Source organism: Cervus elaphus, chromosome 5 (genome assembly GCF_910594005.1).
Source record: "Cervus elaphus chromosome 5, mCerEla1.1, whole genome shotgun sequence".
Taxonomy (NCBI): domain Eukaryota; kingdom Metazoa; phylum Chordata; class Mammalia; order Artiodactyla; family Cervidae; genus Cervus; species Cervus elaphus.
This window is the reverse complement of record NC_057819.1, coordinates 64244354-64270648: the sequence shown is the minus strand read 5'-3', so window position 1 is coordinate 64270648 and position 26295 is coordinate 64244354. Positions and strand designations below refer to the sequence as shown.

The 26295-nt window shown below is 35.0% G+C and overlaps 1 protein-coding gene across 3 annotated transcripts in view; it reads left to right on the top strand.

Moving 5' to 3' along the window:
- Positions 1-26295, top strand: part of FBXW7 (F-box and WD repeat domain containing 7) — a 216746-nt gene that overhangs the window by 170116 nt on the left and 20335 nt on the right. For 2 of the 3 annotated variants that reach the window (XM_043902609.1, XM_043902611.1), the window contains 2 exons: positions 16643-16725; positions 19565-19706. In XM_043902609.1, the coding sequence (XP_043758544.1) occupies positions 16643-16725; positions 19565-19706 (225 nt within the window). Of the gene's footprint in view, positions 1-13779; positions 14236-16642; positions 16726-19564; positions 19707-26295 lie in introns of those variants that run through there. The other variant, XM_043902610.1, reaches the window with a different exon arrangement.

Sequence of the window (26295 nt, the reverse complement as noted above, 5' to 3'; positions counted from 1 at the left end):
ATCCCGTGGACAGAGGAGCCTGGTAGACTGCTGTCCATAGTGTCACACAGAGTCGGACACTACTGAAGCGACTTAGCATGCATGCATGCACTGGAGAAGGAAATGGCAACCCACTCCAGTGTTCTTGCCTGGAGAATCCCAGGGACGGGGGAGCCTGGTGGGCTGCTGTCTATGGGGTCGCGCAGAGTCGGACATGACTGAAGCGACTTAGCAGCAGCAGAGCCAGTTGGAGCGTGATAATGAGTTGAGACCTGGATGTCTCAAAGACACCTCAAACCAAGTAAGACGAAAGTGGAACTTATGATCCTCCCTGCCCTAGAAAACAAAAGTGAACACTGACCTTGTTCAGCGTCATGTGTCATCTTCCATCCAGTTGTGTAAGAAACCTTGTCAACATCGTTAATAACTCCCTCTCCTTTCTGTCCCATGACTAATCTGTCACCAAGTCCTGTGGGGTTTATGTCCTGACTCTCTCTTAACTGTTCACTTCTATCCATCTGTTAGAGAGGTGGATAGTGGCTAGTCCAGGCCAGCATTTCCTCTTGCACGGCCTGATGGAATAGCTTCCTCCTCGGTGTCTCCACATCCACTCTCACTGACTTCCCCATTCTGTCTTAACATTACATTCAGAACAGTATTGCAGGTTTATCTGGATCATGTCCTTCCCTTGACTAACTGTACTTTTCATTACTCTTATTATAGAGACCAAAATCCTGTGTGAGATCTTGCACAGTCTGGTCCTTCTCTACTTCTCTAGCTTCATCTTGCGCCTGCCATAGTATCTTTATTCTGAGCACTGCAGCCCTATGCGTGCCCCTCCCCACCTCAACACAGCTTAGTTGTTCCTTTAAAGAAGAGGAGCCTTCTCTGAACCCCAAACCAAGTCAAAACCCTACTTACCAGTTTCAGTTTTGCTCTGTTTTTATTGTCTTTCTCCCCTACTACACTGTGAACTGCAGTCATGAAGCAGACTGTACTTAATTTAGCTTATGTAGAATAGGCAACCAAGTGAATGTTGGATGAATGAGTGTCTCTGGGAGATTAAAATAACCATATAAATCTAAATTTGTTGTAATTACGTATCCTAGTATAGATAATATAATTATGTATCCTAGTATATCTAATATAGACAATTAGAACTAGTCAAAAGAATAAAATGTAGGATAGACTCATAGAGATATGCATGTGTCCCCAATGATGTTTACTGCTAGAAAGTGATAACCACACATGGATCAAACTGATAGTTATTTAAGATGGATTGGCTCTTAGAAAAAGGTCACATGTGATGAAATTAAGAAACACAGCCAGAGTGATAATCACATATTGAAGAGTATGTTCTGATGTACTCAGGTGGAAAAGTGCTATGTTTGTGTGCACATATACATATGTATGTGTATATGCATATGTACGTATGTATGTATATACACACACATATACATTACTTGGTTAATAAGCATTTTTAAGTTGTCTGCTGAACTAAAAATTAAAAATGAAAAGGTCATAATTCCCTGTTAAGTGTATTTGGGTTAGAGTAAATAGTAAAGACCACTTGAAGCAGTTTCTTCAGTAAGTATTATGATATATAACTTTTGCCTGTTTTGCTATAGTGTTCACATCATTATGGTAGCGGTGAAAAACCCAGTAGTTTCTTTGAAACGACCTTCCAATGGAGATACGTTTGCATATTCTGTTCTCAGCTCTTTTTCATTATTTCACATTTGGAGGAAATAAAGCATGGAACATGAAGAAATAAGGGTTAGGAGCTAGAAGTTCTTAAGGGATTTCGGAAAAGGAGGCAAAACTCATGTATTGTGAGCACCTTCCATCAGACTTTCTGCCTGTCTGCCTGTTGATGGCTGTGGAGCCTCAGTGCAGCGCCCGAGCTGACGGGAGCAGTTCCCCACCAAGGACGTGTCGGCAGTGGAAGGTTAACTCTTCTGCTAGCTGCTCTTAGTAAACTCCCACAAGTAAAGCGTATCCAGAGTCACAGTTAGTGGGGTAGTTTGTCCTTTCTCTCGCTGTGCCCACTGCAAATCTTAACACAAATTTCATCCACACATCACATGTTTGCACACTGAGATAGACTGGGAAGCATCCTAAAAATGTCTTAACTAACACTACTTCTTGCTATATGTGTGTGTGTGTGTGTGTGTGTATAAAACGCTAAAGCATCCTAAAAATGTCTTAACTAATACTACTTCTTGCTGTGTGTGTGTGTGTGTGTGTGTGTGTGTGTATAAAACCCTATTTTATTTTCTACAAACTGGAGACCAAACTCTGCCTGTGGTTAAATCTCAGTTACCAATTTATTAGTTGTGTGACCTTGAGAATGTTACTTAAACTCACTGTTCCTATTCCGTATCTGTAAAAGGAAGTGATAATCATACCTACTTCATAGAGTTGTTGCACAGTTTCACTGAGTTAATATAAGTAAAGTACCTAGAAGAGTGCCTGGAGTATAGTAAGTTTTCTTCCCTGTATACTTCATTTTCTTAAGAGAACGTCTTTTTTTTTTTTTTTTTTTAACATTGCTTATCAGAGTTGAATATTTTTGATAGCGAGCACTGAAGGAACACTCAAGTCAGATTAAAATCTAGTGTTACTTTTTCTTTATTCTTTTGGTTTAAAAAATTGCCATGTGTGAAAACATTTATTTTTTTCTCTCTCTAGGTCTATGTGTTGTCATATAAATTGGGCAGTTTTATTTATCAGGTACATTGATTTGTCATTTTTTTATGGCTTCTCTGTCCTTCTCAGTTGGGAAGTTCTCCAGGATAGGTACTGTATCTTGCTCAGTTTTGTATACTTTTTGCTTAGAGTCTGGCTTTCAGTAACTTTGGCTAACTATTTCTAGAATGTGGTAGTCTAGATCTATAAAAATAAAAAGTTTAAGTCACTATTCACTTTTCTCTCTCTCTTATTTCATTGTTTAGAGAACCATTCAACAACTCAGGATTCATTTGGATGACACTGATAATATTTAAATGAAATTTGGGGTTAGAAGATCACCATAAATTTTCCTCACAGTAATTTCCTTTTCCTTTGTTACTTTTGTATAAACAAATAGAGTGAACTTCACAAAGTTAAGGTCTTTGAAATAAATTAATTGGTGAGGAGTAAATTTTATCTTGGCCTAATGAAATCTATTTATTATAATTATTTAATAAAAGCTAGTTGAGTAAAATATCTTAGAAAATGCCATCTAATTTTAATCTTTGCTTTTTTATATTGTGATCATGATGATGAATATGTCTTCATTTAACATCTCTTGAAAAATATTTTAAGTTCTTGATTTGCTATTTTGTGTCCAGATAGAATAACTTTGAAGGAAAGGTTTAAAATGAAGAGGGTTGTATGTGTCTGTGTGTGTCTTTATCCCAAGAGCTAAAAAATACTACAATTTTAAGAATATTCTAAAGTTCAGCATCTTTTTGCTACCTTTGACTTTATATCCTTTGGGAGACTTAAGTTATTCCTCACAGAATTTTTTTTCCATGTTGTGGACATTTGAACACACATTGACTCAATAAAAATAAAATTTAGATTGAGTTTTATTTGAAATGTTCTCCTACCACCATGTAGCAGTTTTCAACAGACAAGTTGTGTGCATAGAGCAGTTCATAATTGTTGTATGCGGATTTGTTTCATAGTCATCATGCCATCATTACATACCATACTTTCTTGTAACTGGTGGGAAACCAATGATATCCATTCTACAAAAAGAAATGTTTACAGAGTCATGTATCGAGTGTGACAAACTGTCAAAGTTAAGTTGTAAACATTTGGAGACCTTGAGTATTTATAGATAAATATTTTTTAAGTTATGTGCTAAATAAACATCAATCCTATAGTTCACTGCTAATCAAAGACTACTGTAGATCAGATACCTTTTCAAATTAATAGTTATTTTGAAAATGTTTCCACGACAGGCAAAATCTGTCAAACCCTACTCATGACTATTTCCAGCAATATTTCTTTGTACTCACATTTTATATACTGACTCTTCAAGCCTTTTGGAATCTGCTGAAATGGTAAGGGATCATGTAAGTGTTCTGCTAGTCATATAATTCTTGATAGTTTCAAAGCAAAGAATGTAGTTTGTTAAATTATATATACAGTAATTGCTTTAAAATGTAAATTGATGTTTCTAAAATGAATATTTAGAATCCTCCTTTTTAAATGTAGTGGGGGCATGATTACTAGGTTCTTCCCTACTCGCTTGACAGCTACATCAAACACTTGAATACTTAAAGAGCATGCCAGCTACTCTAAAATAAGGAAAGAACTGATTAAAGATCAGTATGATGTATACTTCCTAGAGGAAGAATGCAGTGTGCTTTATGTTTCTTCCTGGCCTAGCACCAATATGAAATAGATACTTAATAAATGTTTTTAAATAAGGGAAATACATTCAAGTTCTTAAACTTGATTCATAACTAGAATTTTAAAAGATTTGTTTAAGCTCTCCCTTCTCATTTTGAATTCTTCTGTAAAGTATTTAAGGTACTTAAGAAGAGATGTTTTGTTTTAAAAAGTATAATAAGTTTGAATCTGGCTTTTATGTATCTGCTAGCCAAATATTTATAATTGAACATAATTATCAAAATGAGTAAGCCAGGATCACAGAGTTCAGAATAACATGTGTTTAAGGTTAAAGATCCCGGATGACTACAGTGAGTGCTAGTGAAAGTTTACCTAAGAACATACCCGAGGCTGTAGTAAACTATTTGAAGGCTTTTTCCAACCTTGAGGTGCTGTGATCATGTTCTGAATTTCTTTATGATCATGAGGAAGCAGTCTTTAAAAGTGTACCATGGGTAAAATCATTTTGCCCCCAATAACTAAGGGTGACCACGTCTTTCACCATGGTAGACATTTGCTAAAGTAAGGCTGGCAGATACATTAACAGTCTGTAGAGATCTGAGGCCAGTATTTATCTCTTTCTCAAAAAGAGTAAATTATCAAATGGAAAGATAGAATCAGGGCGTAGAAAGTGCAAGAGCAAGGAAATAGAGGTATGATATGGTAGATACCCTTTCATTCTTACAGAATTGAGTTACTAGATATAAAGGCTTTAGAATAGTACTTGGTGCATGGTACAGAATAATTATTACAATTATAATTATTCCAATTCTCTTCCTTTTCCAAGCTTAGGAATCTTTTGGAATGGTTGCTACATTTGAGAATTAGTATGAGATGATGGGTGATAAGGGAAGTAGAAAAGTAATTGTACATGAAAGAATTGAAAAGATTTTTATTCATTTTCTCTGTATATCTGATTTCAACATGTGAGAATTACTTTATGAGTGGTCTTCAATTTTATATACATTTTTGAAAATATAAAAAATAACATAGAACCACTGTTGAGAATGTTCTCCTTTTGCAGTTCAATTGCACATCTGTTGTTTAGTTGCTAAGTCGTGTGTGACTCTTTGTGATCCCATGGACTGCAGCACTCCTGGCTTCCCTGTCCTTCACTATCTCCCTGAATTTGCTCAAACTCATGTCCATTGAGTCAGTGATGCCATCCAACCATCTCATCCTCTGTCACACTCTTCTCCTGCCCTCAATCTTTCTCAGCATCAGGGTGTTTTTCAGTGAGTCAGCTCTTTGCATTAGGTGGCCAGAGTAGTAGAGCTTTAGCTTCAGCATCAGTCCTTCCAATGAATGTTCAGGGTTGATCTCCTTTAGGATGGACTGGTTTGATCTCCTTGCAGTCCAAGGGACTCTCAAGAGTCTTCCCCAGCACCACAATTCCAAAGCATCAATTCTTCGGCATTCAGCTTTCTTGTAGAGCTTAGAATTACATGAAATTATCTTGTTCATGTATTAGATCATTTATTAGTATGCATCACCAATTCAAGGGACATGAGTTTGAGCAAACTGCAGCAGATAGTAAAGGACAGGGAAGCCTGGTTTGCTGCATTCCATGGATTCACAAAGAGTTGAACACAACTGAGCGACTGAACGACAACTGTGTTCTTCCCCAACTCTAGAATGTCAAGCATATGAAACCATGGATCTCATCTGCATTGTTTGCTGTCTTATACCCAGTGCCTAGAACAGTTATTAGCACATAGTAAGAAATGCCTGTTTACTAACAGGAAAATAGAAAAAGAAAGAAAATCTCTTATTAAGCCACTTAGGTAACCACTGTGCACATTTTTATATATGTAGACTTTTACCATCCATACACATGCATGAGTGCACAGACACAGACACACACACACACACATATATGTATGTATGTATACATTTTCAAAAGGATCATACTTTTTACCATGTGTTTGACTCTCCCATCCCCTGCTTTATCATAACCCTTCTCTTAGTTCTTTCTTACGTGATGAACAGTTTCTGTGACTTCAGAATGCTCTGTACTGAAATCTATTCTTTAGAAGACGGCTGTGAGTTTAGAGGCTGGAGGGACAGGGCATGGGAAGAAGGAACTGGGAGTAGAACAAGACGAAGTATCTCGTTTTCCAAGCGAGCTGCACTTTTCAATAGTAGAGGCTACATGTGGGTGAGAATCAGTGAGTCAGGTGTCCACTTTGGCCCTGGTTTTTTATTGTCTTTTCATAAAGTTTTTTTTGATGAATATGACATTTGAATGTTCAAGAACTCTCTTTTTTCTTTACTATCCACTCCCCCTCCCATTCAAGAGTATAACCTGCTTTTTAAGTAAGTACCTTTGGAAACAGTACCTTTAGGTATGTACCTTTGGAAACAGAAGGACCCCTTCTTAGTCAGTGTTTGTAACTAAAATAAACAGTCTAAAGTTTTCACATCCACACAGTAAAGTTCTTGTACAGAAAGCCATGTATTAGCCCTGAAATGGAAGTATGTATCATGGCAGGAAGTACTTTTGAAGAAACCATTACTAGTAAGTTAAAGACTATTTTAACCGTAGTATTAAGTGTTTGAATTAGGAGATAATAATACTGCTGCTGCTGCTGCTGCTAAGTCGCTTCAGTCCTGTCTGACTCTCTGCGACCCCATAGACGGCAGCCCACCAGGCTCCCCCGTCCCTGGGATTCTCCAGGCAAGAACACTGGAGTGGGTTGCCATTTCCTTCTCCAGTGCATGAAGGTGAAAAGTGAAAGTGAAGTCGCTCAGTCGTGTCGGACTTGTAGCAACCCCATCGTCTGCAGCCTACCAGGCTCCTCCGTCCATGGGATTTTCCAGGCAAGAGTACTGGAGTGGGGTGCCATTGCCTTCTCCAGATAATAATACTAAATAGGCCTTATAAAGACTAGAGACTGCTAGAAGTGTTACAGATATTGACAGTACTTTAAGTTAATGATGGTGACATTTCCATATGTATCATAGGTCCACAGATGATAATTCCCTTCTATCTCTTCAACATCTATCAGACTCAGTCTTTTAAACTTAGAAGCAATTCCGTATCTACTTAAATGACTATTTAAATGATTTCTCCATTTTCTGACTTCTTACACTACCTAGTTTGGCACTTGATATTCAGTCATATACTCTTCTTTATTAGCTTCTTGTCTTGACAGTTAGATATTAAATATCTTAAGGGTGGAGGATTATTGTAATGTTTTTATTTGACTTCAATAGCACCTTGCAGATCTTGATTATTTCTTAATTGATTGATTCCATTTAACCTAAATCTTTGTTTCTGTTACTTTTTCCCCATTTATCATCTTTTTGCCCCCAATTTGCCATGTGTAGCAGAAGCATAGTTATATAGACCTAGATAATCATTCCATGAACTGAATAAATCAAGATTTAGTTGTGGTTTGCATATTTAATTGCTATTTGCAAAATATAGTACTTTTTTCCTTCTTTGGTAATGTCTAATTTTTTTAGCTCAACTTGAGCCATCACACATATAATGGAAATCAGTTAAAAGTAATGAACTTGGGACTGGAGTCTGTGGTTCTACAATAGCTGTATAACCCTGAATACGACGCTTAATCCTCTACCTTACCTTTCTCACCTGTAAATAATAGTTCTTATTTTATAGCATGTTGTGCCAGGCACCTCTGTGTCCACACAATGACACGTAGGTTGGTAAGGTAAATGGTATTACAACTACATTTGCACAAATAAAAGGAAACTGGAACTCATGGTGGTCAAATAACCCCTACCAAGGTTACACTCTAATAATGACATAGCTCTTCTTTAAACTGAGATTAGTCTGATTCCTAAACTTAGGTTCATTCCACAAATGAAGGAGAATTAGATGATTTCCAGACACCCTTCTAGTTCTGCACTGTCTGGCTTCCTGCTATTAATGGTTTTTCATTGATTCAATGGATATAACTTCTTAGTCTTTATCTCTTTTCTCAAAACTTTTCAGCAAGGACTAATAGCTAATAAAAGAAATTAGTTTCAGAATTTTAAGCAGTCCTTAAAATGGAAAGTTATTTTTAATATTAAAATGCAAGATTGATATACCATATCTATAGGAAACTTTTCTCAAGCCATGTAAATATATTTGAACCTTACAGATAGCAGCAGTAAATATTAAATTAGATAAAGAAAGTAGAGTGAATATGGTTCTAAGCAGCACATGTAAGGAAAATTGATTTCATTCTTTCTCCATGTTAATTAAATTCATTCCTGGGTCATATTTGCTGTTCCATTTTCCTGGAACCTTTTAAAAATAGTTTCCCATGATATTTTTCTTACTTGACTGAAAGCATTGCTACAAAAAAATTTATGATGAAAATTTGGGAGGAAATTTTGATATGAATTCAAGATGCTTACTGGTAGTTTATTTTGGGTTTAGAACATGAGATTTAAAGACTAATTGCTTTCTAGATAATTCAGGATAAACTTCAGAGTGACTTACAAGTTTGTCAGGTTATTACAGATGTTGCTTGTCTACAAAGAAGTATTGTAAGTAATGTTTTAGTACGCATACTGTCTCTGCCAGCTCTATAACAATATAAAATTTAAAAGAGCAAACAGGCAAAGCTGCCATTTTCATTGTTTTCTTCTCTGGCTGTTATAAATAGAACTCTTAACTTGCATTATTTTGTGAAATTCTGTATGTGTGTATATTCATATATTGGTAGATACATATATTTTGTATATATGTTTGTCAGATCAGTAATTTGGCCCAAACTAAGGGATTAAAAAAAAACCTTTATCTTGAATCTCTATTGTAATTTATTTGTCAGATCCTCAAGGGCTGAATTTTTATAAAGAAAGTTATACATATTTTAAACTTCAGGAAAAAGAAAAAAAAATTAAGTACCACTTGTACAATTGTAATTATGTTAAAAAAATTTTAAACCAATTTGAGCTATGATACTTTGATTTACATTTTGATTTACTGAGATTAAGATTTTATATATAAGCATCCCCTCACTTCCCAACAAGTGTTGTTTTAAACCAAGTTGTTATATATTACAGTATATAGTGTTTGGGATATTTTTTAATGTAGTAGTATTTTAATATATGCTTCCTTGGATGGTAATTTCAAACTAAATCTGGCTCACCTTGTTTCATTTTACATATTTACATATTCTCAAAAAACTTTTGGAACTAACCCTATTCTCTATCTTAAATTGACCATAAATTCAATGGAGGGGAAAATAAGTTTTTTAAATTATGTGCTATCCCGTGCCTGACACACAGTAGGTGTAAATGCTTAATGAATGAATAAATGTGAAAATAGCTTATTGATCAGTACTGCCACCTGCTTGTATTGGGGAAAATGTATGTACTAAGCATACATCCTATTTTAATAGTTAATTTACCTGTGATAGAACAGGGTTATTAACTTGCCAATATCAATTGTGAACTTTTTAATAGGAACTTGTACCCCAGGAACCTAATGATAGTAGGTTAGTGAGATTTCCAAAGTTGGTTTCAACCTCAACATGCTTGGCATTCCTTTCTTTGATGTTGAAATCCCAAACCCTCTCTAATCTAAATTCTGTGCTTGGGCAAGACAGCTAACTGTGGTATGTGGTATCCCTAACGTAACATCAGAGTAAAGAATGTTGTTATAGTACTAATAAAGAAAATCACTGATATATCTATATAAATATATTATCCTACTATTATAAAATGAAAATGAAATTTTAAAGGTTGGCAAAGTAATGCAAAGTACCAATAGTATTTATAGTATCATCAACTAGTTATAACAGTTGGGCTTTTTAGCACCAAGTACAATTTAGTATTAGGTATATATATATGCTTTAGAAAATTTTTATTCTAATGGCTTGCTTAAATGGCCATTTATTCAAAATTATTATTTCTTTGTTTTGTATCATCTTTGTACTATGTCTTAGAAAACTGTGAACCTTCAAATGGCAGGGGAGAGAGAAGTATAAAAATAATTACAATGAGGTATGATAAAAGTGTAATGGAAGAAAGTATTTTAAATGAAAATAATGAACTCTGAGAGTCAAGGTGAGGAAAAGTAATCTATTAGCTACTCTTTCCTCTGTTGACACATTGTATATAGACACGTTTTTCTCTGAAGATACATGATACTGTGAAGACTGTTTTGCTGTCTGTGTTTTTCGCACTGTTTACCTGTAGGTCAGTTTTTGTTTCTGCGGATAACTGCAACTTGCCCTTTTGAAAACTCAGTCAACCACAACTTGCCCTTCTGAAAACTTAGTCATTGCCACCAGTTGCTTAGAAAGAGCCATTTCTCTTGCAGTAGCTCAGAGATTAATCATTCTTCTACCACTGTTTCCCCAGAGGCTTATACTCTGGGGCAGTACATTTTCATATCTTTATGCTGTTTTTTAGTTTTTACTACTGCTGTCATGCACTCCTCGTACACCTAGTTCCGTGGATCTGTGTTGAGATGAGCACTGGGTCTGAATCAGCAGATAGGCTATAATCCAGGGCTTCATTGTCAGTCATTACCCTTGCTAATAGATTTTCAGTAAGGTTTATAACTTGTCAGTCAGCACAAGAAATAATATTTTATAGAATGGGGAATTTATTGCTTAGCTGATATTATATGAAGATTTAGTTTATTGTAGTGAAAAATAATTATTGACTACTTTGAGATATTCTAAAAATGTGAGTGACAAACACAAGTATTTTCTGGCTTTTTCACTTACTAGTTAATTACTACTACTAATCACTTGCTAGTTAATTTCACTTATTAGTTAATATGACTAGTAAACTAGTTGTATTACTAAAAAAAATCTCTGGATAAAGTTTTAAACTTTTGTATTTTAGCCAAAATTCTCAGAAATAGGAATTTGAGAATGATTTCATTTGCTTTGTTCATAAATAGATTTTGATGAAAATAATGTAATAGATCACAGTTTTCATTACTAGTACTTCAGTGAATGTGTGCTTAGCCACTTCAGTCGTGTCTGAAAGACTGTGACCCTTTGGACTGTAGCCCACCAGGCTCCTCTGTCCATGGGATTCTCCAGGCAAGAATACTGGAGTGGATTGCCATGCCCTCCTCTGGGATCTTCCTGACCCAGGGATCGAATCTGCATCTTCTGAGTCTCCATTGCAGACAGATTCTTTACCCATTGAGCCACCTGGGAAGCCCTATTACTAGTACTTCAAAGAATATTGAAAATCATTCATTTTTATTCTGTTAATTTGGAATCTAGTTGAAGACTTGGTTGACTAGCTTTTGCTTGACAAATTCTTTCTTTGTAGTTCAAATTAGCATTGTAAACAAGATATTAGGGAGAATTGTTTAAATATTTGGAAATGTTAAGTCTTCATGAGCGCTTACAAATATTTAATTCTCACATAAAGGATAAACAAACTAATAAAAATCATTTCCAAATGGGAACCATGATAGATGGTTGTGAGTGTTGGAAAGTCTTTTCAGTGTTTATTTTTGTATTTCATTTTGATTTTTGAGCTATATAAATATTTTGCCTATTCAGAAATTTAAAAAGTGAATATACATACCTACATATAAACATACATTTGTGGGAATCAGGTTTTCATGTAACTTCATAGCCATACATAGAAGTCATAAAACCAGAAGAGCATTCCATTGAATATACAAAGTTAAGATGTTTTCTTCTTTAACTGTCCAAGATTTTGAGACAGTGTTCCTGGTTTGTTAAAGTTGGTCTGTGTCCTCAGTTGAGTAGACTTTATTTGAAAAGGTTAGTTCAACTAGAGATAGGACATGATTTTAATTGTAGTCAAGGTATATACTATTACGTGACTGATAGGTAGTCTCTTTGTCCTCTGACAAACTTTCAGAGGAAATTTCAGGTGTTGCTTTTACAGTTAGTTTCTTCAGATAGTCCAGAATAGGGAGAGGTTCTTTTTCTTTTTCAAATCCTGAGTGCTCTGAAGCTGAAAACAAAAAAAAAAGGTTTATGAGTCCATTCTTAATAGTTGGAATTTTCTTTGACAAGAGTAACATTTCTTTTTAAAAGGAAGTTTCCTTTGAAGTAAGTTAATTGTTTATTTAGAAGACCAACTTTTGTTGAGTACATGTACATATTGTTTCTGAAGCTAAGAATTAGTTTAAGAGCCAGTAAGGAGATTTAAAAAAAAAAAAATGTAGAATATAACTTCCAAGAGAAGACCCAAGATATACATTTTCATAAAATTTTAGGTTATCTTATTTATGTTTTAAAGAAAAAGACATTATGCTGACTTAATTTCCTTTTTTTCTGACTTAACATCTTAATTAAAAAGGTAAACATTTACTTAAAAAATGATACTACTTTATGCATCATTTAGAATCATTTTTCTAACAAAAGTCATTTATTACCATAGCAAAAAGTATAAAAAGTCAAGATGTTATTTCCTTTTTCCTGAAGAAACTTCCTAAGTGCTTAAATAACTATAGGGACACAGTTTACTTGTAATAAAGAACGTTAATGGGGAGGGTAGGAGTTAATTAACTAGACCCTTAATAATGGGCCTTTTTAGTCCAAAGAATCTCATAATTGCCTACGAAGCTAGTTTTGTAGCAAGTTGCAAGATGAAATATCTAGACTTGTGTAGTCGTCATTCTAAGAAAAATGTTGCCTTCAGGCAAACTTTGATGCCTTTTATTATTATATAGAATACATTTTTAATGACAAGCAGTATATATACTCTGTAAAGATAAGTGTGTAAGTGGGAGTCCAGTGCCTGCTGTTTACTCAAAATTAAATGGACACGTAATTATAAGATTTTCCAATGAGCACAGTTTTTGTTCTCTTTGGAGAAATAGAACCTTTCAGCCAGACTTTATATACTTAGTTTGTTCATCATAGAAAGATATTCTCAGGATTACTAAGGACTGACAGTGTATGGTAATTTTTTTTGAAGACTGTGTTTTAAATGAATGGGATGGAAAAGCATAGGGAATATTTATATTAAATGTTAATATAAGAAATATGCAGGTTGAAATATAACTTATTACATAATTTCTGCAAATGCTGGTATGTTCCTAACTGGTTTACCTTTCTGTAAATCACCCTCAAAGAATCTCTCATTCTTCCCTTTGCAACTGCCTATCTTGGACTGTCCAAGCGCCTTGAAAAATCTGATCAGCCTATGCCAGGACTGCAATAGGGTAGCAGTTAGTGAACATAGACTGCTTCGCTTCTTTTGGGAGGACCAGATGAAAACATATTCCATTTTCAAAATGTTTCTGAAAGGACTTATTTGTGGAAATGATGCTTGCCATTTAAAACTCTTCAAAAATGCAGGTTTTACAAAATGTAAAAATAACCTCCCGAAAGTTTGAAAGGGGAGAGGGGGGCTGTGGCGTGGGGGCGGTCTCCTTGACTGCCCACCCCCTCCCTCTGTTCAGCGCGCTGTGTGCTTACGGGTTCCCTGGAGCGGATCACCATATAATTGATGTGCAGTCTGCATTGCTGAATCCTGGACTGCACCATTCTGTGTTCAAGGGAAGATGTAATCTGATCCCTCTGCTGCTGAGGGAGGAATCTCTCCAGTCCAGGCTTTGACAGGGCAGAGTCTCCTCCAATAATCTTCTCGGTTCTCTCTCATTATTCCCTCGAGTTCTCCTCAGTCAAGCTGCATGTATGTATGTGTGTCCCGAGAAGCGGTTTGATACAGAGCTGCATTTGCCTCTACTGTGGAGTTTTGTTGCCGGTTCTGCTCCCTAATCTTCCTTTTCTGACGTGCCTGAGCATGTCCACATTAGAATCTGTGACATACCTACCTGAAAAAGGTTTATATTGTCAGAGACTGCCAAGCAGCCGGACACACGGGGGCACAGAATCACTGAAGGGGAAAAATCCAGAAAATATGGGTTTCTACGGCACACTAAAAATGATTTTTTACAAAGTAAGTAAGCTGTTTTCTTCCTGTGTTGTGTGATTGTGTGTGTGTGTGTGTGTGCCTGCCTGAGAAGGAAAATCTGTATCATCAGAGATGGCTGCAGTATCCTCTAATTTTGGTGGGTGGCTGGATGTCTGGTATTCTGTTTTATATCATGAATGTAAGCAAATAATGGAAAGACAACATGAGCTGAAAAAAGCTTTACATTTAAAATAAAAATGAGTATTTTAGTCTGAGAATTTTTCCTCTAAAAATATATTTGTACTTTAGAAACGTGGCTCTGTTAAATGCTGACCTGGAAATACTCTACCCTTAGTTAGCTTTCAGTGAACCTTTTTGCCGTTAATTTTTCTATGCCTTGTATTTAGGGTGTTTTTTTTTTTCCTTTAGTTGCCGCTCTTAAAGTGTAGAATCACTAGAATATTAGGGATTTATGTTTAAAGAGATTTTATTGACTTTCTGCACCCCTTCAAAATTGCAGAATTAATTTTTGGTTCTTAAGTCAGTATTTTTAGTAAACAATATAATAAAAAAAGACTTATATAGTCATACAGAAAGTGCTTTATTTTATCAAATATTCTAAATTTGAAAATCCTTTCTCAGTGGTTCCCTTGAAATGAATTTTGGGCATTTTTATTCACTGAAGGATTTCTAAGATGGAAATAAAGTTTGCCTTTAGTGGCAAATGGTATTTGCACCATTGTATTTACAAGATATCCCAGAACTTCTGAAAGCCAGTATTCCTAACTTAATTATGATGAATATCAAAATTTATCAACATAATTTTGAAAATGAGTATCCATAGAAGTTATAAAAAATAGATTTTTAAGGTAATCTGTACTGACCTTCCTGATAAATAAATTTGTGTGTGTGTGTATGTCTATAATTTATATACGTGTAAACACGTGGCTATCCTATATATTGAAGCATTTATTTTTGCTTTTTATTAAAATTATTTGGAGAAAGAAAATAATGGGTTTTGAGAGGAGTCACTTTAGAACAGTGTTATAAGTACAGAAACTTCTTGAAGGGTTGAAATAAGACCAGTTCCATTTCTTTCAGTCGGTATTTTCGTGAACTAAGGTATAAATTGTGGATGAGCTTGTCATACCCTCATGTCTTGCCTCTAACATTGTAAAATAATTCCTGTGTTCTAGAAGACTTTCTTCATGATGATAAAAACACAGTTTTTATTATCTAGAATATGATTCAAAAACATTTTCAGAGTCTTCTTGGTTCTTTTTAGTATTTACAGTGTAGCATGCTGTGTTATGGTGTTCCCATGTGAAGCAGTAGGTAAGAAAATAAGTCTACTGCAAAGCTAGGGTTTCACCTTATTGTAAAATTGAGGATAACTTTCTATCACTCTGGGGATCCCCCCTCCCGTTATTTTCAATAGTATAGTAATTAATTAGCAAGCACAAATCTTAGAAGGATTACTAAAATATAAGTTGTTGAATCTCATCAGATCTTATTTTATATAGTTTTATAACATATCTATAGTAAGATGACCTCCATTAACCAACAGTAAAATATAAAAAGTAGATATTTCAATATTGATGACAAAATGTAATTCTGAATATATTTGCAGTATTCCATATCTATGTAGTGTAATGAAATACTTTAAAACTACAAATGTTGGATATACCTTACAAAGATGCATAACTCATTCTTTTAAAATCTTTCTGTTTTTCTTGTTGGTTTTCAAGTTAGTATATTTTGTCCTGAGTATCTATAATGTATAGTCAGTAGAGCTGTATATTCTGTGTGAATATCAATGGATGTTTTTTTCCTACCTTTATTGTATTATCTCTAGATTTCCCTCTTATTATGGGTTTACTGTTTGTACTGCCCTCAGTGCCCACAGTCATTCTTCATGCCTTATCATAATTACTTTTCAAGAGCATTCTATTTACATTATTCTCTTTACCCTTTTGTAATAATGTGTTTTAAATCACTGACTGTTACTTCCATTCTAATTTTGAAATTAAATATGTCTTTTAAAGGAAAATGAAAATCACTAAGAACAGCATGTTGAATATGGTTCTTTTCTGTGTGGGTTAACTTGAGATATTCCCATGTATTGGTCCTTAAACCAGAAAATGTGAAAGGTATATTACTCTCAAGGAATATGTACGATGGGTATCAATTTTTAAACCACCATACCTTATTCTTCTGCACAAATATTAGGGGGAGAAATTCACTTCTAAAGAGTAAAACAAAGTAGAAATAATAGAAGAAACTATGAAACATTTATTTTCTATATGAATTAGCTATGCCTAATTAATATTGCAGACATATGAAAATTTAAAGTTTTTTTTTTTTCAGTATTACTGATGCTAACATTAAGATTTAATAATTGGACAGGTGATTTTTTTTTTTTAAAACATATCTCATTTGTTTTACCTTATAGATGAAAAGAAAGTTGGACCATGGTTCTGAGGTCCGCTCTTTTTCTTTGGGAAAGAAACCATGCAAAGTCTCAGAATATACAAGGTAATATTAAGTATAATTTGATTCTCTCCCTATTCTCATGTTTCTTTAAAGAGTTGATGATTCTGAAAAGCTTTCATTCACTTTATTCTCATAGAGTTACAATGTCACTAATACTGTTGACTATTTAGCACATTTTGCCATCACTGAAAACTGGGAAACATACATTTTAAATAAGGAGAAGAATGACTACCACTGTGGGTATACATTTTGTTACTAATACATTGAAGTAAGACACACCCAGAAGTTCTCTTATCAACAAAAGTTTTAAATTATAATTTTGAAGGAATTCTAAAAAGTAAGTCCTGATATATGGATATGAGCAAATGTATCTTGTTTCTATAGCAACAGCTGTTCGAGGGTGGATAGTTATATACGGGTAACGGAAGATACATTTAGTAGCAGTGAAATAGACCTCACAATTACTAACTAAATCTTATTTCATGAGGTTACTGTGTTAGAAATCGCCTTTTATTTGCTTTGTAAGCCTTATGTTTTTAACACATAAATTTCTACACCAGTAGAATAGTTTCCATAACAACTAAATACAATTGTAGTCTTGTTTCCTGCACCATTCCATCATTTTTGGATTTTGCATCAGTATAAAACTTTTCCTTCTCCCACACTAATTAGGCTAACTTAAGCACAATATCTATTACCCAGCCAATTAAAAATGGCTTTGGATGTCATTTGGAATGTGGTGTTTTAAATTTTAAATGACAAAAGCATCTTAAGGGCTTTTTATGAGTCTTGTTGGCATATTTGTCACTTCAAATAGTTGATTGAAAATTAGATATAGAAACCGTAGGAGCTTTGTGATGGTGACATTTCTTTTATTCCCCTCAAAATTTTGATTTAGAGTTATTCTTAAAATGCAATAAAATTAACATTACTCAGACTTGTGATTAAACATTGTTACAGCTTGCATCTCTTTTCTTCCAGGGAACAGTTTATACTTTTATTTCATTCAGTTCTGGAAAATATTCCTTTAAGATGCCTTTGGTTGAAATTTAGAAATCATGATAATTAGAACAGTTTATATACCAAAAATGCAAAAATGATACAGAAGAGAACAATAAGGCTATTTCTTGCTTATTCAGAAAATACTTTTTGTTGTGATTTTCCCGTGTTAACTGTCCCCCCTCTCTTACTTATGCTTTGCCTTCTGACAATTTCACTGTGTTTTGGCACTTTCACCAGAGGGTGTGGAGTGATAGGTGAAACTGTCCACTTCATTTTTGCTTTTTTCTACTGGTCTTGGTAAACTGTTTCTTGGATGAGAATGCTGAGTTTAATGTTTAAAGTAAGCTATTTTTTTAGTGTATGGATTTCAGTCAACCATATAATTTTGGTCTTCTGTTAATAAGACTAATACCAGGGCAGAAGTATTAAATGGTTCAGTTGTTTTTAAGGCCATTTATAAATGAATGCTGAATTTTTACCATAGAACACATTTTAGTAAAGTTTTTATTCCTTCGCTCACTTTTTTCTATTGAGAAAGTACCTGCAAAGGAGGAAGTTTTATTTTTAACCTTTAACACAGTCTTACTAAAGAAAACCAGACAGCATATTGATTGCCATGTCTTTTTAGAGACTTGGTCAGTGTATATTTGATGTTCTTTAATTTTGTTGAAAGATTTTCTAATAATAAAATGAGACTATGATTTTTCATTATTTTTATTAGAAAATTTAAGTTACAATCACATTCTATTTCATTTCAGAGGAGAAAATAGAGCTTACCTTTCAAATTTGATAGAAGAAAAAATAGATTTAATTGTTTTATGTTAGAGACCATCTTAGATGAATAATGTTAAAAGACTTAAAAGTGGTAGATATGAAGATTTTTCTGTATTTTTCTGGTGACTGAGATGCATTTATAAGCAAAATAATGAGATATACTAGGTAGAAAAGAATTGGGGTTACTTCATTAGTACTTTTTCAGACCTTAATAGTTAACTATTAGGATACAGTTTATATGTTCTTTGAATTTTAAACACTGTACTGTCTTAGCTCAATAAACTGAAGATTACTTTGCAAATGTAATTTTGTTAACTGAATCTTCCTGCTCCTTTTTTCCACACGTCTCTAAAATAGAGATGTTTAGTATTTACTTATTTTATTAGTTGGCAGAATCAATTGAATTTCAGATTTGTGGTGGGTGTGTGTTTACTGTCTCAGAATTTAAATTATTGGATAAAAGTATTTTGATGATCTCATTTCACTTAATTTTGCTTATACTATGTTCTCACTACCTACCTATTTGAGTAAATGCATTTCTAATCAAGGCTCACTCTTATCAAATACTATATCGACTAAGCTTAATAATAACGATAGAAAATTAGAGAAGAATAGACAAATATAAATAATTTAGAAGGCAGTAGGGGCAAACTTAAGGAATAATGTGACCAATGAAATGTCTAAAGCCTTTGAATGTACTACTACTTATGATATTTTAAAGCATTAATAAGTCTTCCACCCCTTTTTATGAAAGAAATTTAAATTTTTGTTTAATAATGTTCCTAAAGACCAGTCATAAGACAATTGGAACCTGAATCTTCTAAGAAAGTATTTTAACATTATTGGTGTGTTATCAACAACTTGCAGTTTTGCCATAGAGATTCTACCATTTGGTTGCAATTAGCTGTGCTGGGATAAAAACAGCTGGTTACGTAGGAGGGAGGAAACTTACCTAAGAATAGCAGAATAAGTTTTGTGTATCCTTGCTTTCTGGGAATAAGCAAATACAAATAATAATTTGATGTTTGAAATATACCATATCATCTCATTAGAGCCCATAATTCTTAATAAATATCTCTTTGCTTCCACCCTTGTATTTTTGTAGCACCACTGGGCTTGTACCATGTTCAGCAACACCAACAACTTTTGGAGACCTGAGAGCAGCCAATGGTCAAGGGCAACAACGACGCCGAATTACATCTGTGCAACCACCTACAGGCCTCCAGGAATGGCTGAAAATGTTTCAGGTGACATGTCTAAACACAGTACTTAAAATGCTTCACTTAGAAAAAAAAAAAAAAAATGCTTCACTTAGTTGCTGTGGCAATAAGGGATTATTCAGCCATGAAAAGGAACATGCTACACCATGGATAACCCTTCAAAACCATATGCTAAGTGAAAGAAGTCAGACACAAAAGGCCACATAATCTGTGATTATATGAAATATCTAGAACAGACAAATCCATGGGAGACAGAGGGCAGATTAGTTAGTGATCGCTGGGTGATGTTTGGAGGATAGACTGCCAGTAGGTACTGCGCTTCTTTCAGGGGTGATGGAAGTGATCTGGAATTGGGTAGTGGTGATGGTTACACAGCAGGATGGCTGTGTTGGGAGCTATTGAAGTGTACATTTAAATGGTGAATTTTATGTTTGTGAACTATATCTCAATTAAAAAATGCTATTAAATACAAGGGAACTCAACTTTAAATTTTAAGTGTGTTAATCAAGAGGGTCCAGTGGTTATTTTGTGTAAAGTGTCCATTTGCACTGTTCATTGCTTTTTAGATAATAAGTTATTTCTTTTTCTCTTTTATGTTTGGATTTCTGGTGTTAGTGAATGTACTTGTTTTCTGAACTGCATGGTTTGGAAGTTAAGCATTTAGGAGTATTAGTCACTGGTAGTAACTTATCCATCACCGTTACCCTCATAGCCTCCAAGAGCTGATGCAGCTTTTTTCCATAGATGCCATGCTTGTATGTAGCTTATTTTGTTCAGAATTCTGATTACTATATTTTACTAGCATATAAAGTTTGGGGAAGTTTACCAGGAAGATTGGTTACAACCAAACCTTGAATCTTAGGAATTTTTTAACTCATGATAGTGATATTAAGTTAATTTATCTCTTCTAGTGAGATAATGCATAGAAATCAAGTATTTAGCAAAGCAGTTGGCATGGATTAAACATTCTTTGTAAATAGTAAATAATATAAAGTATGTAAAGTGAAGGTATCTCTGATTATAGCCACCATACTAGTGTAAATGAATATATTTCCTTACGTCTGACTGTTCGATTGATGGTATTTTCTGAATCCTAGGGGAATAATGGTTGAAAAAGAAGATACTTTATGGATTTTGTTTATTTCTGATTTTTAAGTGTCCATTTATATAAATCCCAATATTTTAAATACTTGAGCAAATACTAAATGTCCCAGTTTTTTTCTTCTGTAGCTGGAAAATGTACTTGAAGCAATGTTTCTTTAAAATGGATTTTTAAAATTGTTTTCTACTCTTCAGGTAATTTCAGAGAAACTAGAATAACCTTTTTTTTCCCAGTTGATAACTGAAAGGTTAGAGCAGCACCTCTCAACAGGGGGCAAATTTTCCTGTGGTTGAAACATTTTTAGCTGTTGCAAGGCTGGGGTGCAGGACACGGCTGGCATCTGATGGTGGAGTCAGTGTGAAGGACAGCCACCCTCAACACAGAGTAATCTAGCCCAGAATAGCAGCTACTGAACTTGAGAATCTCTGGCTTCAAGGCATGAAAGTTGCACTTTACTGTTATGATATTATGAACCACCACAATCACAAAGCTTTTTGTTTTGTTTTCATAGTCACTTGTTAATTAAACTTACCTTTCACAAGACTTATTCTCTCCGCTCATCTAAGTTCTTTTACCTTAGGTTCATGATTTATTTTATTTCATTTTAATCTTTTCCTAAACATGCCCTCAGAATTCTAAATTTTTTGTCTCATCCTTTTAAAAAGAGATGTATTCCCCCCCATTAGAGGTGAAAAAAGAACTCAGACACTTACAATGCCTTAAAGAAACGCTTTAACGGTTGTGTCATCTCTGATAGAGCCGAGGAGACAGGAACGTGAGTGGGCATTGTCATGTTTACACACACATACAGTGTGAGCAGCGCAGCACTTGAGAACATGAGGTGCTGATTTCATGTGATTTTTATAGGAAAGTACCAACATGATGGAAAATTACACTGTCAGTAATGGTTTTATCATCACTGTAGACACCCTCCAAAATACTTATTTTATATGCAAAGCTTATCAGAAGGTAGTCTAGACTGTAACTTATTTTGTATGTAGTATGGGCCTTTTTTTTCCCCCAGTGTTTCAGAGTTCCAGAATATTCTTTGCTAGCTATTTAGTTTTACCAATTTTAAGAGAACACTCTCAAATGCTGATCTCTAGTAGGGAGCTTTTGTGCTCTATTTTGCATTGAGGGTGTGTTAGGGAGTCCTTTGTTCAGTGTTTGCTTGTTTAGCTCACTCATGCTTTTCTTAATGAAATGTTGTCATGTTACCATGTACTGTATTAGGTCATCAGATCTGAGATAGCATAGATTATTAGATGCATCCCAACTTCAGAAATGTTAATTGTAAATTAAAAAAAAAAACAAACTTGTTTAAAATGAATGAGATTTAGTAAACTAGCATATAGAATTATCCCTGAAGGCTTAATACTGTATTTTTTTCACATAACTATTCTCTAGCAAAAAAATTTACTAGCAACAGAAGGTCAGCTAGATAGATCAAGACCTTAATCCTTTGAGTACCTTGTCTGCCTGACACACCCACGACCTCATTGTAGTGCCTCATGCCCTTTATTTTCAGGGCTGGTGCCAGAGTAACTAGGAATGAATCACTTGCCTAAAGGCTTGCAATGCTTTAATGCTTAACTTGGAGAGAGATAATTTCACAGTAAAGTAGGGGAGTCATGAGTTGACCTATGTAGTATAGTTGAGGGATAATTAAACTGGCTTGATTTCTACAGATGTGCTGTGGGGCATTTAATGATGCCTTTTCTATGGTATAACAAGCAAAATGGGAGAACTTGTCCCCTTACTGTTCTGCTATTGCTCCTAAGACAGTGATACAGCATGATTTTGGTCCAGCTCCATCTATTCTGACAAAGTACTCTGTACTCAATTTATAAATTGAATAAGAACAAATGATACACCATTTTAGATAAAAGGAAATTGAAACAGAATGCCACTCTAAAATAGAAGTGCCAATTAGAAACAAAACTAAAAAAGTCCAAAAATTTTGTACTGTTTGAATTTTCAGTTGCCATTGATTCTTTTTTTTTTTGGCAACACCAGATTGATGCTTTCAGACTGTTAATTTGGGAGCAGAGGATTGGTCATTTTTTTTGTTTTGTTTTATTTATGTCATTTGAGTGTTAATATATGGTTTTTCAGTTGCAGATTTTAGACTAGGTAAAGTTATATTAACATTCTCTGAAATTGATATTCAGAAGTATCCTGATATAATGAGAAGCACTTTGACTTAGAAGGAGAAGCTTTTAGTACCAATTCTGGCTTTGCCTCTTAATAACTGGGTAATTTCATTGATATTATGTAACCACTCTTGCCATTGTTCTCATCCTCCGTGAAACAGATATAACACTAAAAAGTTGTCAAAAGAGAGAAAACGTGTAAATGTGCTTAAAGCTATACTTGAAAATACAGTAGAAACTCAATAAAAGAAGTGTCCTTTGTGAGCCTGTTTTCTCAAGTCTAAGAAGAAGCTATTAACACTAGCTTCAAACAAATGTCATCAGATTAACAGTATCAGCATTATTTTCATCAAAGCATATTTATATTGTATTAAAACTATGATGCACTTTGAAAATACCTGTTACACTCCTTAATATGTTTTCAATAATAAAACAGAAAATACTTCTGTGTTTTGAAATTAAAAGTGGAGTAAAAACTACTCTTTTGGAGGACTTAGGTTTTATGGTAACACTTAGAAATTGTATATGTTTTCTAACTTATTTGGATCTCTTTTATTTGCTAATTAACAAAATATTAAAACAGAATAGTGCCAGAAGTAAATGAATACAAAACTACTTTGCTGTTATATTTGAAACAGTCCGATCAAGAAGCCCTTTTAGGTGAGAAGAAGAGTGGAAGAAGGTCATGTATGTAGCCAGAGAGGACTAAGGGAAAATGTTTCTGTCTAACATCTTGAAGACTTCTATGCAAAAGTAGAATCAGACTGATTATTGGTTTCTTCAGCAAACAAAACCTGGATCATATTCTTTGAGTTGGATTTTGATGTAAATTTGAACTTTACAATTAGACCTGACCCAGAGAAGAATCGAGATTCTAAGTATTCTAGTCCTGAAACTGTTTAAACAGACTAGATAACCATCTTCAGGAGGTACTAGAGAAGTGAGTTCTTCATCACGTGAAATTCAGGTGCTAAATTGCCTAAAGTCGTAGAGTATGTGTATCTGAATGAGATACCAAGGATCATCCCAACCAATAACCACAGCTCGTTTGTGAATCACCGCATCACTACTGGAGAGGCTGGTTATTTAAAACATAAAATGCCCTCAGCCCCACCTTGACCCCTGCATCAGACTCTCTGATGGTGGATTGGAGAACTCCATGATTCTGCACCACTCAGCCAGCACCTAGGAACCGCTGGTCTGGCCAAGCCCCTCATTATACCCAAGGTGGGGTCTCCGAGACGCAGACTAATTAAGGGGCTTCCCTGCAGTTGTGCAGTGAGTTTGCTAGTGAAACTAGGCCCCTGATTACAGTTCAGGGCTCCTTCTACTCATCTCTGCTACTTTCAGGTACTCTGTAATTATCTGAAATCAAATAACACTTTCATGGGGAGTTTTCAAGTTTGCATTTTAATTTTGTACACAAATTAAATTTTGTTTATCTTGATGATCCTTTCTGAATTTGGAATGTTTTTCCTGTCCCCTTCAATATGTTACGCTAACTTTACCATGTAAGACCAAAGGAAAATGCTTTTTTCTTTATAAGAACAACTACTTTTCAGAGCAGAAATAAAATAATTATCAGACTTTCCAACACTTTTTCAGATAAAGAAGCTAAGGCCTACAGAAGTAAGTTCAGTTCAGTTCAGTTGCTCAGTCGTGTCCGACTCTTTGTGACCACTGTGCAGCACGCCAGGCCTCCCTGTCCATCACCAACTCCCGGAGCTTACTCAAACTCATGTCCAATGAGTCGGTGATGCAATCCAACCATCTCATCCTCTGTCTTCCCCTTCTCCTCCCACCTGCGATCTTTCCCGGAATCAGGATATTTTCCAATGAGTCAGTTCTTCACATCAGGTGGCCAAAGTATTGGAGTTTCAGCTTCAGCATCAGTCCTTTCAATGAATATTCAGGACTGATTTCCTTTAGGATGGACGTGTTGGATCTCCTTGCAGTCCAAGGGACTCTCAAGAATCTTCTCCAACACCACAGTTCAAAAGCATCAATTCTTTGGCACTCAGCTTTCTTTATAGTCCAACTCTCACCTCCACATGACTACTGGAAAAACCATAGCTTTGACTAGAAGGACCTTTGTCCGCAAAGTAACATCTCTACTTTTTAATATGCTATCTAGGTTGGTCATAACTTTTCTTCCAAGTAACAAGAGTCTTTTAATTTCATGGCTGCAATCACCATCTGCAGTGATTTTGGAGCCCAAAAAATAAAGTCTGTCACTGTTTCCCCATCTATTTGCCATGAAGTGATGGGACCAGATGCCATGATATTAGTTTTCTGAATGTTGAGTTTTAAGCCACCTTTTTCACTCTCCTCTTTCACTTTCATCAAGAGGCTCTTCAGTTCTTCTTCACTTTCTTCCATAAGGGTGGTGTCATCTGCATATCTGAGGTTATTGATATTTCTCCCGGCAATCTTGATTCCAGCTTGTGCTTCATCCAGCCCAGCATTTCACATGGTGTACTCTGCATATAAGTTAAATAAGCAGGGTGACAATATACAGCCTTGACATACTCCTTTCCTGATTTGGACTCAGTCTGTTGTTCCATGTCCAGTTATAACTGTTGCTTCCTGACCTGCATACAGGTTTCTCAAGGGGCAGGTCAGGTGGTCTGGTATTCCCATCTCTTTCAGAATTTTCCACAGTTTGTTATGGTCCACATGTCAAAGGCTTTGGCATAGTCAATAAAGCAGAAGTAGATGTTTTTCTGGAACTCTTCGCTTTTTCAATGATCCAACAGATGTTGGCAGTTTGATCTCTGGTTCCTCTGCCTTTTCTAAAACCAGCTTGAACATCTGAAAGTTCATAGTTCACGTACTGTAGAAGCCTGCTTGGAGAATTTTGAGCATTGCTTTGCTAGCATGTGAGATGAGTGCAATTGTGCGGTAGTTTGAATATCCTTTGGCATTGCCTTTCTTTGGGATTGGAATGAAAGCTGACCATTTTCCAGTCCTGTGGACACTGCTGAGTTTTTCAAATTTGCTAACATATTGAGTGCAGCATTTTAAGAGCATCGTGTTTTAGGATTTGAAATAGCTCAATTGGAATTCCATCACCTCCACTAGCTTTGTTTGTAGTGACGCTTCCTAAGGCCCACTTGACTTTGCATTCCAGGATATCTGGCTCTAGGTGAGTGATCACACCATTGTGATTATCTGGGTCATGAAGATCTTTTTTGTACAGTTCTTCTGTGTATTCTTGCCACCTCTTCTTAATATCTTCTGCTTCTATTAGGTCCATACCATTTCTGTCCATTATTGTGCCCATCTTTGCATGAAATGTTCCCTTGGCATCTCTGATTTTCTTGAAGAGATCTCTAGTCTTTCCCATTCTATTGTTTTCTTC